The following is an 18,045-nucleotide window of genomic DNA, read 5'->3' on the forward strand; positions in this document are numbered from 1 at the left end:
TTCCGCACCTGCGTGAACTCATTCGCTTAACTTTTACTTTCTGCATGTCAACTTTTTCATCGCTAAATTTGAACACTTTTCACTTCCTTTCGTGTCATAGCACAGCGGTGAAATCTCACGTTTTCTTTCACTTTCTTTTTCGCCTTCACAAACACCAGGGCAATGCCAGGCGCTCCCGCTAGTACAATATAAAATAGTTATTTTTTTAATACGTAATTTTCTTGTTAAATTCTATCACACCATTAAACTTTGTTATAATAAACTATGTTTATAATAAACTATGTTCATGAAAATCTCAATTAAATAAAACATTTGATCTAAGCTTAATTTTACTACTTATTACATTTTTAGGATTATACAAATCTAGTTTACTAAATAACTTTTTTCCATAAATCATTTTAACAAAACAGTTTTTAGTATTTTTACAAGTATAGATGCAAAATTCTTAAATAAATGTTTAATATACACCTATCAGTAAATGAAATAAAAGAATAGTAAAAATAAAATAATGCATTTTCAGTTTTCAGATTTTTATTTGTATATTTTAGCTAAAAACATTATTTTCTTAGTACATTAGTATAAAATATAATCACAGTTTTGTATTTTAAGAATAGATCTGTATATACAAGGTGTTTGTGAAAAATATACATTCTTTTATTTTAAGACCATTTGAAGTATTTAATAGCAGTTTGTTTTTGTGTACTATTGGAAGTACTAGAGACCATAGATGACTAAAAAGCACCAAAATATTGGAAGAGAGTTAGTTAGATTAAAAAATTCCGAACTTTGAGCTGCAGTTCAATGTTCTTGAGATACTTACAAGCATGTTAAATGTTAATTAGAAAATTGTGACAGAAATGTAGAAGCTAGCAGGAAGGTTGGGAAGTTCTGTTTTTTTTCAGACAAGAATTTCTGCCAGAACCAGCTGCATCAGATATAAAACAACAGGTAGCAAGATTACAGTCCATAGAAGTCATGTGTATCATGAGGATCAAATGTGAGTGTGTTTCCAGTAAATACCACCACATATATTTGAAACGTCATTTCAGCTATATTGAGTTGCTATCCACTTGCCATGCACTGAGTGGCATAGGAGGCTGCATGAAGGCATGTGTGGCAGCATATATGTCTAACATTTGAATCTGAACAAAATAGCTCTTTACCATTTCTTGACATGTTTATTCACAAAAACAACAACACATTATCATACCAAGTTTATTTTAAAAAAAACGACTAATAAGAATGACTACATCCATTACTACTCACACTACCATCAACAAAGGCCTAATAGATATGTACATTAAAACACTACAATGCACAGTCTAGAACATCTCACTAATGAACAGAACAATATAAAAATGACCCTTAAAATTGTAAAGTACCTCCAAAATTTCATTCTTACTGCAAAGAAAAAAAATATTTGCATTCATTACAATACCAAAATAAATTCTTCCACAACTACTACCACCCCCATAATTCTACCTACACTTAGAAATACCACACTCACAAGTAACACCTAAAAAAACATCTTTTCTTCACTTTATCCAAACATGATTTCAGAATATGCAATCCACACCCATCAATATAAAAAGCATACTAAAAAACAAAAAGAGCAGTCCTATGCCTTTTACACATGTGGTCATATACACAAATACCATGCTCTGACTGATTATTAAATAAAAAGTATACAAACATAATGGGCAATTTTGGGACACTTTGCATTCACTTGTTATAAACATGCTCTCTAATAACTGTCATTTTGATAGACAAAAAAGACACAACCATCAAATTCTATATGTCATGAAACAAAGACGCATGATTGAATCCTATCAGATTTCATAATCCAAAAATAACATTCCTCAACAGTTTAATTTTTAAACATCTCTATTATCATTGCTATAAGAATGCTAATGAAACAATTTTTTCTTCATTTTAATAATGAATAAATTTAAGTATCCACCATTTGCTATTTTCCCCTAGATGCCTTTTCCTCCTATCAGCAACTTTTATTCCCTACCCCTCTTCTTGCATGCTTCAGCAACCTTATTTAATGCACAAGGCTCATACTAAACCCACCTGTTATCTACTCTTTGTCTGCCTTATATCTTCTCTCTACCTTCTCCTCTTCTTACATACCAAACCTAATATGTAAGGTAATGTAAAAATGATTATTTAGAGAAGTAGTCAAATGGAGACAATTGTTTTTTTTTATTTATAATTTGATGGTTATGCAAATTAAAATATCAATCTCTATTTTACAGGTAATAAACCGATTATGTTTGTATTGATATACATTCTGCTATGCACGCTACCTGTTTCTCTCAGTATAGACCTAACTTACACTGTGGAGGAAGGAAAAGACCCCGGTGCCTACATTGGAGACATTTCTGCAGATTCTAAGATAATGGAGAACATGTCCTATCAAGACAAGAAACTCATCACATTCAGTCAACTACAAGGAAAAATTGACAGTTCTCAATATTTCAAAGTGTCCAAGAAAACAGGCAAACTCTATGCAACAATTACATTGGATGCAGAAGCAATGTGTAAACGTAATGAACAATGTTTTCAACTCATTGATGTAGCTGTTCGTAAAAGAGGGTCTTCAATGAGGATTTTAGAAATTAAAGTCATCATAAAAGATATCAATGATCACAAACCGGTATTTCCAGACAAGCAAATCAACATTGAATTTGATGAAGATGTTGTTCCGGAAACCAAAATTATAATACAAAATGCAATTGATAAAGATGTTGGAATTTTAAATTCAAAAATTACATATGAGCTTAAAAAGATAAAAAATGAACCATTTTCATTATTTACTACACCAGGAATTGCAGGAAGATTAATGTTAGGAATAAAACTGGAAGAAAGTTTAGATAGAGAAACTAAAGATTCTTATGTTGTACAAGTTGTGGCTAAAGATGCAGGAACTCCTCCAAAACAAAACATACTTAATGTTCATATTTCAGTAATTGATGTTAATGATAATTTTCCAATATTTTCTCAAAAAATTTACAACATTTCAATAAAGAATAAAGAAAGTAAAGTTACACCAATTGCTATTTTATCAGCAACTGATTTGGATTCAGGAAAAAATGGAAGAGTTTCATATTCTTGGAGTCAAGAGACAACAGAGAAAGCAAAATCATATTTTCAATTAATTGAAACAACTGGACAAATCTTCTTGCAGAAAAAATTTAATTCTGGGGAAAAATTTATAAATAATTTGTACATTAAAGCAGAAGATGGGGGAAATCCACCACTAAGTTCTTTTGCAACAGTTAATGTCAATATGATCAAACATGAGAACACTGTGCCGATCATTGATATAAATCTTCCATCATCATTAAATGGAAATACAGTTGAGATTTTGGAGAATGCTAAAGTTAGTATTTTCATTGCTTATGTGAAAGTAATAGACAATGATGACGGACAAAATGGAGATGTCACTTGTCATCTTCATCATGATAAATTTCAGCTTCAGAATTTAGGTACAAAGAAATATGAAGTGACACTGAAAAATCCTCTTGACAGAGAGAAAGAAGAGCACCATGATGTTGTGATCAGTTGTCAAGATAAAGGCTCTCCTCCTCTTCATAGTAACAGCAAATTCTCCATTCAAGTGATGGACATCAATGATGTAAGGCCACAATTTACAAAAGACACATTTAAATTCTTCATTGATGAGAATCAAAACTCGAGAATTACTCTTGGCTACATCAATGCCACTGATCCAGACTTGGGAGATGGAGGAAAACTCACATATTCTCTCATCACCAATAACAACAAACACTTCTTACCTTTCAAAATAACCACAAATGGATTACTATCAGTAATTATGTCTCTTGATCATGAGTTTCAACATACTTATCACTTCAAGGTGTTTGTGAAAGACAATGGAACACCATCTCTCAATAACACAGTCAATGTGATTGTTGAGGTCACTGATAAAAATGATAATGCTCCATACTTTACATTTCCCAGTGTTAAACCTTACAATCTACATGTCACATATTACCCTGATGCCAGAAACAAGAACATCACACAGATAAAGGCAGCCGACAGTGATAGTCAAGAGAATGCATTTCTAAAATATCAAATAATCAGAGGCAATGACAAACAGATGTTCACCATCAACCAGTACACTGGTTTCTTAGCTTTCAATAGACAACTCAGCCAACAAAATGCTGGCTCCTATCAGCTTGACATTCTTGTCAAGGATAGTGGTAGGCCAGTTCTATCAGCAACAACTACTCTCTTTTTAACACTCACTATCAGCAACAACACATCAGAAATGTTAAATGTTGTTCAGCTTCACACTGAAGAGAAGGTGCATCTTAATCTCGTCATTATTATTACAGTCATAGCAGTCACAATAGCTGTCTTCATTACAGCTTCATTATCAATCTGCATCATTCGATGTAATGGTCAGTCAAATGTGGCCTATGCCCAAGCACTTGATCCTTCCAATAGATATGTTGGTGAACAGAGACAACTCATTGCTCCTTCTTACCCAGGAAACACTTGGCCTCATCCTTTACCAATAAACCAAGATCCATCTACAAATACTCCCATGACAAAATCAAGAAGGCAACTAACTTCTGCAGATAGAACTCCACAGAAATCACGACCACCAAATGATACTTCATCACAAGTAAGTAACTTTATATATTTTATTATCATAATAAAGCTATATAAATATTTTTTTTAATTGCAATTATATTTTATATCTTTTTATTAAGATTTCCAGATAATTAACAAATTTCATGAACTGTAAAAGTTTATTAAAGTAAAATGTATACAGTTTAGACTTTGTATCTTTTATAAAAAAATTTGTAAAGAGTATAGAGATTTGATTTTTTAAACAGGAATATATGCATTTTCTATTAATCTATATGTCTATAAAAATGAAATTGTGTGTGTTTGTACATTTCTCTACCAAACTCCATTGTCAATTTTCAATCTACAAACTCGAGATTTAACATAAGGAGTATTGAGATTTGGGAAAATTATTTTAATCGGTTTTTGGCCAGAAATGTGGTTGACAAGGTGTCAAAGTTCAATGATTTGACCATTGAAAACTCTGCCAAACTCTGCCAATTTTGGGTCTAAACACTTGAAATTTTAGATGTAGATTACTTGAACATGGATTTAATTTGATTTGAGCCCAAAGCAATAAATGTTAAGAGGTCAAAATTGGGGTCAAAGTTAAAAAGAATTTGACTTCTGTGGTGTCTACTAAGTTACTCAGCCAATCTTTGGTTTAAACATTTGAAATTTTACATAAAGTGTATTCAAACATAGGGCAAGCTTTTTAATCGGTTTTTGGACGAAAATTTGACTACCAAGGGGTCAAAGTTCAAAAGATTTTTTGCTTATTTTCCAATGTCAAAACCGATTCCTCTAAATATCTAATTTATTTAATTTTTTTTTATAAAACATCTTCCACTGCTTGTAGTAATAATAAAATGATATATATTAATTGATTTAAACTTCTAGTAAGATCAAAATTTCTAGATCACCCTATCCAAATTGTGATTTTATGTTCGAGAAAATACATGCACATTTAAGATGCATTTTTACAGTAATCAGAAAAAATAAAAATTTTATAAAAAAATATTTAGAGATTTATAAAGAATCAGAATCGGAAATTGTATCGGAATCAAGAATTTAGTATGGAATTGGTAATTGTATTGGAATCGTCCCATCACTAATATGCATATAAAGTTATGAACAATGCATAGGGCCTGAGCAAAGCAGGGCTGAACTGCTAGTATATCATAAAATGAAAATTCAACACTTTTATGAAAAAAAATAGGTCTTAAAATAAATATTTTCTAATTTTGATGTTTCATCTACATCTCATTTACATATTTTTCTTTATTAAATAATGACATTTTTTTGTAAAGAAATTTGAAATGTAATATTACAGTATTGTTGTTTATAATTACTTTGTTGTTGTTTATAATTACTTTCATCCTAAACAAGATGCAAGAGGCAACTAAGAATTAGAAGCAAGATTATTAGGCATGCCAAGTGGGGAGTTATTCAGTGAGATGTTTGGTCACTTGGTACAGTTAGTGAGATAAAATGCAAAGAGGAAATCACACGGACAAGCAGTCAAGGAAAGAAAATATTAAAGTAGAAAGCTTTCTGGCACCTGGGGATCTCTATAGTGAAAATGTGGGATTTTGCTGATTGACAACTTGATCAAGAGTGTTCTTGTTGAGGGAGCACAAGTGAAGCAAGTTCGTCAAAACATTTCATTGAAATACTTGTAAAACAAGCATAGAGATGAAACATTGTGGCGATGGGATAGGGGCCAGAGCTTAGTAGATAATGTAGGATTAAATTATATGCTCTTTTCTAGACCCTATCTAAGAGAAAAGAACTAGTAGTTAGCACATCAATACAGCTGCATGCATGGGCAGATAGTAGCCTGGTAGAGTTATAGAATACTGGCAGATAAGAGAAGTAGGGAAAGTCTATGTTCTTTATTGTAGTCTTGGTGATATCTTCAATATATTTGTTCCAGTTCATGCAAATATAAAGGCTGAGCAGTTTGAATGTTGGACTCTCAGAGAGGGTGCTTTTAGCTATGGCAATTAGTGGCTGGAATGATCTCTTATAATTGTTAAAGGAGAGGAACTTTGTTTTAGTAGCATTAGATGTAACCACCTAGTTCCATTCTACTACAGACTGGAGGTGATTTCCTAAGATTCATCCATTACCTTGGATATATGTGCATTTGTTTTGCCCACATGTCGAGAATAGAACATGATGCCATCAGCAATATACCCATTTCAAACACAATTGAATCAGGGAGGTCATTTATGATATTGAAAAATAATAAAGATTCAAGGATTGATCATGGGGCACATCTACATTATGTCATGTTGTTTAGGTATACAACCATTAAAGGCGGCCTGGATTTTATCTCAGAATGATCTGGCTATATTAAATATCCATACAGTGATACTGTAAAAATTAAATCTTATGAAAAGATCTTCATGCAAGACCTTGTCGAAGGCTTTGGATATATTAAGTTCTATTGCTTAGCTTCCCTTGTTTTATCCATTGTATGGTATATGTGTTCAGAGATAACTTTTAGAATATCCACATTAGAATGGGGTTGCCTAAATCTATACTGTTGACCAGAAAGAATCTTAGCATTTATGAGGTGGTGAACTATTTCAAGACAGATTAATGATTCAAAGATTGTAACGAAAAACAGGTGACAAATGGGGCAATAATTCTATGGGTTAATTCTTTCACCAAAATTCTTGAACACAGGAACCAAAGAGGTAATTTTCTAGCTATTAGAGCAGCAGTAATTGGCGAGGTATTTGTTATAGAGTTTGGAGAAGACAGGGGCTAGCTCAGCAAAAAATGTTTTTAATTACTATAACACTGACCAAATCAGGCCCATATGCTTTGTCAGGGTTTTTCATATCTAGACATGGGAAGGAATGATGATCAGATCAAGTGTAGCTTCTGTCTGTAGTAGGAGATTAAAGAGGGCTGATTTATGGAGTCTATATGGAGGTTAAGGCAAACTATTGAGCAAGCAGTTCGGTCTTTTCTTTTGATAGGCAAGCAATATCATGGTGGTCAAAAAGTAGTAGAATTTTTACTTGCCCATCATTTACCATGCTATTAAAAATTTTCAAAATAATCATGAGTTTCTAATTTTTGCAATTCAATGTGTTTTTTGGTCTACTTGGTATCTCTGAATTTGGACATTTTTCACAAAATTTAGCAATAAAAATAAGAAAAAGCTGTGAAATTCAATATAATATGATGTTTTTGTTTTTAAACTCAGAAATAATTTCCCCACTAATTGAAAGTCCAGATTATCGCATATTTGCAGAAGTGCACAGCTATCATTTATTTGTTAAATATTCATCTTATCATCACAAATTGCCAGAAGAAATTTGAAGATTTAATTTGAAGGTTAGATCCATGTAAAAATTTATTATTTTATAACTATGATATTTTAATCTAATCTTGAAAAAATCTGGAAAATCCAACTGATGGCATTAGCCCCAGAAAGTTGGTCACAAAAAAAGAGAGTTACAGAGTACAGTACTAGTGCACTTATTAATCAGTGCTGAAATAATAACATTATTATTTAGAAAGCCATTCTTAACATGGGGAGGGGGAGGATGTTTTGTACTTATTCTGTACTTTAACCTTGCAATTTGATAAAAACAGATATCATAAAACTTTATTTAAACTTGAAAATACTATTAAAAAAATAGCATGGATCAATAAGTGCACTAACACCCAGGGTATTTTAGTATATCAAAATATTTCATATAAGAAGCATGAGTACTAAAGGAAAATTGAGGTATTCTTTTGCTACTTAATAAGAAAAAGAGGGAAAGTCTTTTCCAGGAAAGTCAGTTCAGTTTTTCTACAAAAGATGACAAATTTTCTTGAAAGATGCCAGGAGGTAAACATTTTGTGAACATAGACAACAAAGTCAGCATACAGAAGCATCTCCTCTTTTGTAGTCTTAAAGAACTATATGAAGCATACAAAGAGAGATATCCCAAACACAAAATACATCTTTCCAAATTCTGCAAGCTGCATTCAAAATCATATGTCACTGTATCATTGTCTTATACATAATCTGTTTCTGTTTGCACCCACCCTCAAAACACCAAGTTACTTGTTAGTTGTTTTAAAAACGCAGTAAAAAAGGAAATCTTAAGAAGCATGAGATTAATGAAGATGAGAACAAAACTGCTGAAGTTCTAAAATTTTATATCACCTATAAAAATTTGATAGCTATGATAGTGTGCAATATTATTAATCTCAAGTGTATGATTCATCGTTGTGAAAACTTTACTGAATAGACAACTTTGGAAAAATTTATCTAGAACAAATTTACAAAACTCATAATTTACAAGATATCATACAGTTAGTGAGAAAGTGGCATCAACAGAACAACACTATGGACACACATATCTGATGTGAAATATTTCATTGAGGTACTAATGTACAGTGTTGATAAGATCCTCACACATTCCTTTGTAGCAAAGAATCCAGCATACCATCTAAAACAGAGGAAAGAAGACACAACAGAAACCAAATCATTCTTCTGGACTTTACTAAAAATGATCACTATGTAGTGCAAGATGAAATTCAGAAATGTCACTGAAACATAAACCAGTGCACAATACGTTCTGTGATGATATATTTCAAGAAGTATGGTATATTATATCACCTTTCACAATGCATAATTTCTGATGGAGTATGACCGGTTTTGTTCATGAGCTGTAGAGAATAGTCATGCTTTACAACAAGGAGAATTTGCTCCAGATTAAGTGTTAACTATTTAGTAATAGCTGTACTGGACATTATGAAAACTATAAGACATTTCTGAACCTTAGCCACCACAAAACAGATTTTGATATTGATGTAACCTTTTTGCAACAAGTCATAGGAAATCTCCTTATAACAGTATTGGTTGCACTGTCAAATGCAAGGTTCTTCAGTCCAGTTTGCAGAGACCCGTAAACAATCAAATTTTGTCATTCTATGTTTTTGAGGAATACTGCAAATTCTCTATACTATGAATCACTTTCCAGACTATAGATAAGGAGGTTGCAATAAGAGAAAAAAATAGTGAAAAAGATCGGAAAAGATCTCACATGCAAGTTTTTACATCCATATGGACCATCAAGCACATTTCACTAGCTGCGTGCTGATGATAGAGGGTACATACAGTTAAATAAGGTCATTATGAAAATCCAGCAATCTACAATGTCACCAAATAAAAGAATATACATATTTAATCACTAAAGAGAAAACAAAAAAACCAGAACTATTTCAATAAAGTAAGTTTTTAGATAGGGAATTCTGTGTTGATTTTGATCAATTTTTTGCACATATTTCACAATGCAACTCACAAAACCTTCAAATTTCTTCTGGTAATTTGTAATGATATGGCCAATATTTTGGACTGTCAATGGGTGAATTGTTTCTGGGCTAAAAAAAAACAAAACATCAGTGTTAACTGCAGATCTCAGTTGCTTCTTATTTTTATGTCTAAATTTTGTGAGAAATGTCCAAAATTCAATAAATATCATCAGAATACCACAAAAGTCTAAGATGTTATTTTAATTTTATAAAAGTTTCATTTTATGTCATTTAAAAAAATTCTAAAGATATTTCCTAGAAAGCATCAAAATAATCAGTTTTCAGGCTCTAAACTGCTGGCCCAGATGGTCTCTTAAAAAATGTCACAGCAACACAAAAATAAATTAAAATGCGCATTTCCTTTCATTTTATTACTTTCTAACCATAATTGTTTCATTCATAACTTGATAACTTATGTAGGTAAATTTATAGCTTCAATGGATAGTTTTTAACTTAAAGTACAAATCTCTAAAATGGCCAGATCCAAAATAGGAGATTGCAATGCCCAACAGATGTTCATGAGAAAAAATTTTGAAGAGGCAGAATAGTAGGGCTAAGTAATATGGAATGAAATGTCTTATGAGCCTTGAGCAGTGTAGTTAAGAATAGGTCAAAGAGTGAGGCTTGATGATCCTCTGGGAGGAACATGCATGTTTGTGAAAAAGAATGTGCAATAAAGAAACCATGCATGCTGTTAACATGTACAATTTAAGAAACAAAACTAATATCTATGGTGGAATTAAAATCCTTAAATGCATTGATTTGGACAGTTGTATCTAAAGAGTGCTGCATCCACACAATCAGAAGCATAATTTAGCAGGAGTCTTGGGTCAAAAGAGAATGATAAATGAACTGTAAGTAGTAACACTGTGTTGTAAGGTTAATCTAAAGTATGTGTATATCTGATCATATGATTCTAGACTAGATTCTCAAGTCAAAGGGAGAATCTACAGATATAGATGTAGAGCCTGTGTACATGCTTGTCAGAGTGTTTATGGCAGATTTAGAAGTATTCTGGCATGTCAAAATGATTAGAGCAGATTGAGGAGCGTAGATTAGATTCATAATTGAGAAATATTAGTTGTAAATTAAAACCCATATCAAACAATTTGAAATGTGAATTGTTACAGATATACATGATACCATTTTATTTATAGAATAACAAATAATTATTATAGTTTTCCTAATACTAAAAATTGCCTGAAATATATTTTTTTAATAAATAATTATTGGAATATAAAAATCATAATATTGCTAGTTATCGAAATGCATATAGTCATTTCTAGGATCAAATTAAATAAATTTTTCAGTTCTCAGTAATATTTTGTTTTGCTCTTTCTTACCAGATGTATGCACAAAATGTTTCAATTCCACCTGATTATTTTACATGGAGATCTGCTGTACCTTCTCAATCAGAAGCAGACTTGAGTTATCGAGAAGAGAACACTGGAAATATACAAGGAACATCAGGTAATATTTAAAATAAATAATAATTCAATATGTAAATAATGTAACATAATTAAGCATTATAAAAAGCAAGCAATGAACGTCAGTTAAATAAAAAAGAGAATGCTTCAAGGAATAAAACGAGAAAGAACTATTAAAATAATTAAATAAATCTGTACAATGAAGAGAAAATCTATAAAAAGAAATTGTTACAAATTTAAAAAGTTAATGTTATCTATGGTGAACTTAATGAATAGGCTGGATAACTAATTCTCTTCTATTACTTGTAAAATTATCATTTTTAAAGATAAAAAAAACGAACAAACAAACAAGCAGAACTTTAAATAAGTACCCTGGAAAAAAGAATATAAAACGTCTGACCAAAATTAGAAATAAATGGTCCATTTTAATAATTTAAACTCTGTGCTAGAAGGGAGATAACTCTAAAAGGATTTATTATCTCCCTTTTGAATTATTTATTTATTTATTACTTATAAAATGCAGAAATTTTTAATAATGTAGAAACAATCTGTCATGTCTAATTATATATAAATATTATATTTAGCTAATCTAGGGATGGATGCTCATCCATACTAGTGGTAACCTACTTTATTCATGCCAGTATTATGTTATTGGTTTATATAAGGATTGTGTATATATACACTTAAAATATATATTAAATTGCTCTTTAAAAGTGGTTTCCAAAAACTCTCCTCTAATATTTTCTTGATAAGTCTTTTCAAAAACGTTTTTCTTTCGTATTTAAATTCTATTCATTCATTTTATTTTTATCGTTTATGCTTGGACTCATAATATTTGTATAAAGCTGTAAGGACTTAAAATGGCAGTTCTCAAATATTTTTTTTCTCTGGATTTTTTTTTTTATACAAGATTTCCATTAGCATCAATCACTGTTTGGTCATAGAATAATCTTGGAGACTATATATATATATATATATATATATATTGAAACCTGTTTTCCAAATTGGGCTTCCATGAAAACAATTTGGAAACATCTCCTAAAACTCCCCCTCTCTCTCTCTCTCATAAAAATGAATTAAAAAACATTCAAAATGAACATTTTGATGGGGGAGGTTTATCTGTAGTATGTTTGAGATTACTAATGATGGTAAAACAAAAATATTTCTTCTCAAAAATATGCTTGTAACTTAAATTCTGCACAAGCACAAATAGGAAAAATCAATAAAATTACTAAGAAATGAATACAAGAACAAAATGAAACTACAAATGATAATGCTGGCATGATTAATTTTATAACAAGATGAATACAAAAATAAATTCCTCATGAAAAACTGTTTTTAAATTATTAATTTTACTGAGTTTTTGGTTAAAAAATATATAGATTTATATAAATTAACACAAAAACGTGTGTGGGAGATCTCTTTAATGTGATTTTTTTAGATACAAGTGATCTCTTTGTTGTTGATGTCATAGATGCAAATTGAGTGGCCACTTTTACTTTGATATTTTACATTTTATATCAAGTTTATTTACTACAATACATATTTTAAGTTTCAAATCTTTTCAAAGTGTTTTAATGTGTATTGTTTACTTTAATATGTTTCATAAATAAAGCTTATTTAATACAGTATATTTTTTTAACGTTTCAATGTGTTTTAATGCATATTTTTTTAATTTACGATGTCTCATTAAAAAATAATTGAAAAACATTAAATGAAATTAATCAATAATAAAATAGTAGAATTAAAATCAGTACTGAATCAAAAAGAAAATAATAAATTTTGTATACTGTGGTGATAGATAACAAAATAAGAGTTAAAAACAAGTGTGTGTAATATCTTTCTTTTATAACTTTTAACCTAATTTCAATGTTGTTTTTTTTATAATTAACGACCAGTACGAGTTAAAAAAGTATCCCCTAATTTCCTTCCATACTAATTTGGTTTGTGATGATCCCAAAAAAAATAATATTACAATATTCTTTTTACATAACCATGTTCAGATCACACTGAATCCAATGATTTAAGGATGTTTAGTTTCTGACTTTTAGCTAGTCATCCATCAACTCACCCACACATACAGAATTACAACATTTTTTTATATAATAGAAGATAAAATAAATCTGGTTCTAATAAATTCAGATTTCTGTGAGTGAACACAAACACCACAAGCTTCCCTTTGCCTTTTTTAGAGAGGCAACATATCTTAACTGGTACTATAGTGTCTGTTCTGTTCTACATTAATGAAGGACAAATCCTTCTACACTGAAACAATTTTTTGCATGTTCCTTTGTGGGGAGATGAAATTTCCTCACATTACAAACCGACTTTGTATTTAACGCTGTCCTTGTAAGGGGGCAGGTAAATAGGAAAATTATAATTTAAAATTAAATTGTTTTTTAAATTGAATTACTTCCCTTGAAAATGAATTTTAAATTCAACAGCAGACATTGAATTTTTTTCCACCTATTTGTACATTTTTCAGTAACTTTATATGTAAAAACTATTACTTACACTATGAAAAATGAGCCAAGAAAATTAAAAATGGATAATAAAGAACAGTTATTTCTTAAAATAACCTTTGAAAAGGTTTATGCAAATAACATCCAACATGAGATTTATTGTGAATTTTATATTTTAACTAGACCACCCGTGACCCGTTGTTATATTAGCTGTGGAATTTATGTATGAGTATGACACTTGTGATGTAAAGAAAATAGGGTTTTTTTAAAATAACAGAAACATTTCTATGAAAGTATATTAAAATGAAAAAAGGATATAGATAGATTTCTATGAGTCGTTCTGTCTATTATAATTGATTATTTTGAAAAAAAAAAAAAAATTTACAGTTACTGAATTATAAGTGGTTGGCCATACTTATAGGTAAATGTGCACTGAGCAGATACCATAATATGTATTATAGTTAAATTCAAATTTTGATACATCTGCTTTTTTTTTTTTTTGTTCATTTCTGTATTACGTTTAAGTTATTTTAAACCCCACTCTTCCCATGTTAAATAATAATTTCGAAATAATAACGTTAATATTTCAGTGTGCAGGTCATGTGTGCATGCGCAACCGGATGTTATAAACTGGAAAGTAGGTTACATACATCGTTACAAGGTCATTTGAGTTTTAGAATTATATAGATTAGAGATTTGTTACTTTTCTTTATAAAAACGTGTTAGTAATTAATTTTTAATTCATAAAACACATTTTATATATCTTTAGAATAGTTTTAAAAGTACACTTAGATTTTAATGCTGGCAAATTTTCAATCTTTAATGTGTCTTGTCAGTGAAAGAGAAACTTAACTGCCAAACGGTTTTAATAATATTAATAACCAAGAATCAGTTTTATTATTTGCCCTTGATTTTATTGCTTTCTATCTCCATCTGAAACCACCTTTTATATATTTAGAAATGTTGTTTCACAATTAATGGAGGATCATTTTTACTACCTCATGCACAAAAGTGTGAAAATTTTTTAATTCATGATGTCATTTATGCCTAATTCAGCTCAACACAAAGCCTTTGAAAATGTCTAACATTTTTTTTATATACTTTTTGCCACTCCTTATAAGATGTGCCAATGCAGGATGGGGAAGGGACAAAAGTCCACCAAAAATCCATTATATATAAAAAAACACACATTTTATATTTTATTTAATCATCAATAAAGTTTGACAACATTTTTCGGAAGCTTGTAAATTAAGTGTGTTCTTTTAAAGGTTGCTTAGTGAATTTATGAAAGTTTCATTTTTTTACATCATATTTTGATGTTAATATAATCTATAGAGTTTAGTTTTACTGATAGTTTAAAAATAATAAATAAAGTGTCATTAGTACCAGCAATCGAAAATTAAGTTTTAAAAAAATATTAAAAGAATAATTTTGGGAATTCGAAATTAACCTACAATTTTTTCAATTCTGATTTTCCAAAAAGTTCTGAATTTTCCTATTCCTGATTAATCATTCCAACACTACTATTTATTTGCCTCTATATGAGAGTAAAGTTAGAAATATGGTCGTTTTTAATGTGGAGATATCCAGTTTCCAAAAAAGGTGCACTGAATAGGATATAAAGAAAAATCACATCAGTCAAGGTTTTCTACTATGAGAACAGAACAGATACTGCAATTTAATCCTTAAAAATTTAACATGATGCAAACAGTTTTGATGTGAGGATGGATGTAAAAATATACAGATTTGTTCTATTTATTCATATAGATAATTAATATTTACTGAAAATTTTTGTGATATACATACCAATAGTAACTGTTCTTTATAACTATATTTTATGAATTTAAATTTGCAAAAACTTCAGATTATCTAAGCAAAATATATATGCATATCAATATTTATTTATTTCCAGATCGGTCCTCAAGGAAATCATCAGTTCAATCAGGACATGTAAACAAAAGTGATATTTCTGTTCCTTATCCACAATCCAGAAATCTTATAGAAATGAATAATGAACAGACTTCAAATTCAAGACCTTTGCCTCCAGTACCAAACAAAAACTAATAAACACAAAAAGCATGAATATAGATTAATATCAATCACAACACAAATAATATTAAACTTATATAAATATTCAATAAGAAACATTTCAGTTTTTAGTTTTTCACAGGCTATCAGCAAAACTTACACACACATATTTATACACACATATCCACACATATTTCCTTATTTCATTGTTTTTAAAACAATTTTTACAGACAAAATAATAATTTTTAATATAATTTGTTTGTAGAGAAAAAACTAATGAAAAATGTAATCCTCCACTGTTTAAATTGCACTGTTTAATTTGAAGAGTATATTTTCTTTTGTAATTTAATCATTAATGGTAACATAAAAGTAATATTGAAATGTAAAGATGGATTCAATCAGGATTTCAAAGAATTTGTATTTTTCTTTTATTTAAACAAGGAATATTTGACAATAAAAAATGCATAGCATGGATAGAGAGAAGAATGTAGATTCTACTGAACGAATCACACATTGCATTCTGGGAAGAAAAATAAAAATCTTTTTTTCTAAATTAACAAATTAAATTCTATCATTTTTTTTCATTTGAAATATCAAAATTAAAATAATTTTATAAAAAATAAAAACTTTTATTTATTAATAAAATCAAACATGAATGTGGGTCGCATAGTTTTCATTCCATAACCTCATCTCCTTCTTTGTCTGACATACACAGCCATTACACACACATCATACTTCTTAGGACAACTACTTTGTTGAATATTTCAAATTCAAAAACTTATCTCTTTGAGTGAACATATTTAAGAAGTATAACTGAATGTCACATCTACAATAACAGCAAATTATAAATCATAATAAAGGTAAGTCAAATGTTCCTGCTAATTTTTATGAGATTCTTTGTTTTCCTTAGTACAAAGCACTTTACATACGACCATCAATCACATCTAACATATATCCTCTTTATTGCATTGGAGAATAATTATAGGAATTTTTGTTTTCAGTACCTGAAATTTAAATTATTGAAATATAAGATAGGTTTTCATTTAAATATTTCATACAAAAATTTCTTGATAGTGGGCTACTAACAAAATATCTTATGCACTTTCTTTTCATCCTTTCTTTTTGTTGTATAGTTGCTGTTTCCTTTCATTGTAGAAAATTAACATGTCATTCAGCAAATCTATATTTATCCCATCCAACATATGTATACATTTTATTACTGATATCTATTTTTTCTTAGTATATATATGAAATATATGACATTTAAAAATACATTTTAGAAATATTTGTCTCTTTTAATGGCTGTCCTTAACTTAAATACTTCTTCTCTGTGTCATTTATAAACAATAAGACATAACAATATTAAGAAATATACAACCATTTTCATTTTGATGGTAGCCATTTTTTTATGTTGTTTTATTTTACAGAAATATTTTAAATTTTATTTCATAATAAATGTATGGATTTTATTTTAAATATTTTATAGAACGATTTTCTCTTTTATTAACTATCAATATATATAAAAAAAGACATTTTATTTACTTTTAAGTTTTGCAAAAATATTTGTAATAAAATTTTATAATTAATTTCTTTCTTTTAGATAACATTAAATTGATTTAACTATTTTCATTTTAAATTTTATTTAAATTATACAAATTTCAAAATTAATTTTAAAGTTTAGTTTCAGCAGCAATTTCCCAACAAAAGTGGTGACTATCAAATATATCTATTTTTTAATGAATTCTACATGTCATTTGTCTAAAATTTTTAATTTGAAGAAAATTTCAAATATCTGACATTAAAACTATACTCTGTATTCTTTCAAATACTCCTAATAATTAAAATATAATATACAATCAATTTATTCAGGTTCATTTTTTTTTTTACAACAACCAATTTTGTATTCATCCTGATATATCTAATTTGATTATTATTTCTAAAATTAATATGAATCAGTTCAAGGGAAGTATCTCTTAAATCAGTAAAGAAGTCATCATAACAAGCAATATTTGTCATCGATCTGTGCTATAAGAGATAAAATACATAATCTTCAAAAGATTATATACTACCATTTGGATTTGTGTAGTTTGTACAAAGATTAGTAAAATTATAATCAGCATGTCACCTGACCTAAAATTAACATTTACTATTTAAGATTATAAAAATAACTAAGTCTATTTAGCAATTACTGTTTTAGA

At 29.1% G+C, this 18,045-nt stretch overlaps 1 protein-coding gene across 1 annotated transcript in view; it reads left to right on the forward strand.

Moving 5' to 3' along the window:
• Positions 1-18,045, forward strand: part of LOC145242752 (protocadherin Fat 4-like) — a 161,068-nt gene that overhangs the window by 3,620 nt on the left and 139,403 nt on the right. Inside the window, exons 2-4 of the mRNA XM_080105893.1 lie at positions 2,262-4,657; positions 11,277-11,400; positions 15,732-15,877. Of these exons, the coding sequence (XP_079962019.1) occupies positions 2,276-4,657; positions 11,277-11,400; positions 15,732-15,877 (2,652 nt within the window). The 5' untranslated portion in view covers positions 2,262-2,275. The remainder of the gene's footprint in view (positions 1-2,261; positions 4,658-11,276; positions 11,401-15,731; positions 15,878-18,045) is intronic.

The sequence above is a fragment of the Euprymna scolopes genome, chromosome 21 (genome assembly GCF_053919585.1).
Source record: "Euprymna scolopes isolate OS-2025 chromosome 21, ASM5391958v1, whole genome shotgun sequence".
In the NCBI taxonomy this organism is placed as follows: domain Eukaryota; kingdom Metazoa; phylum Mollusca; class Cephalopoda; order Sepiida; family Sepiolidae; genus Euprymna; species Euprymna scolopes.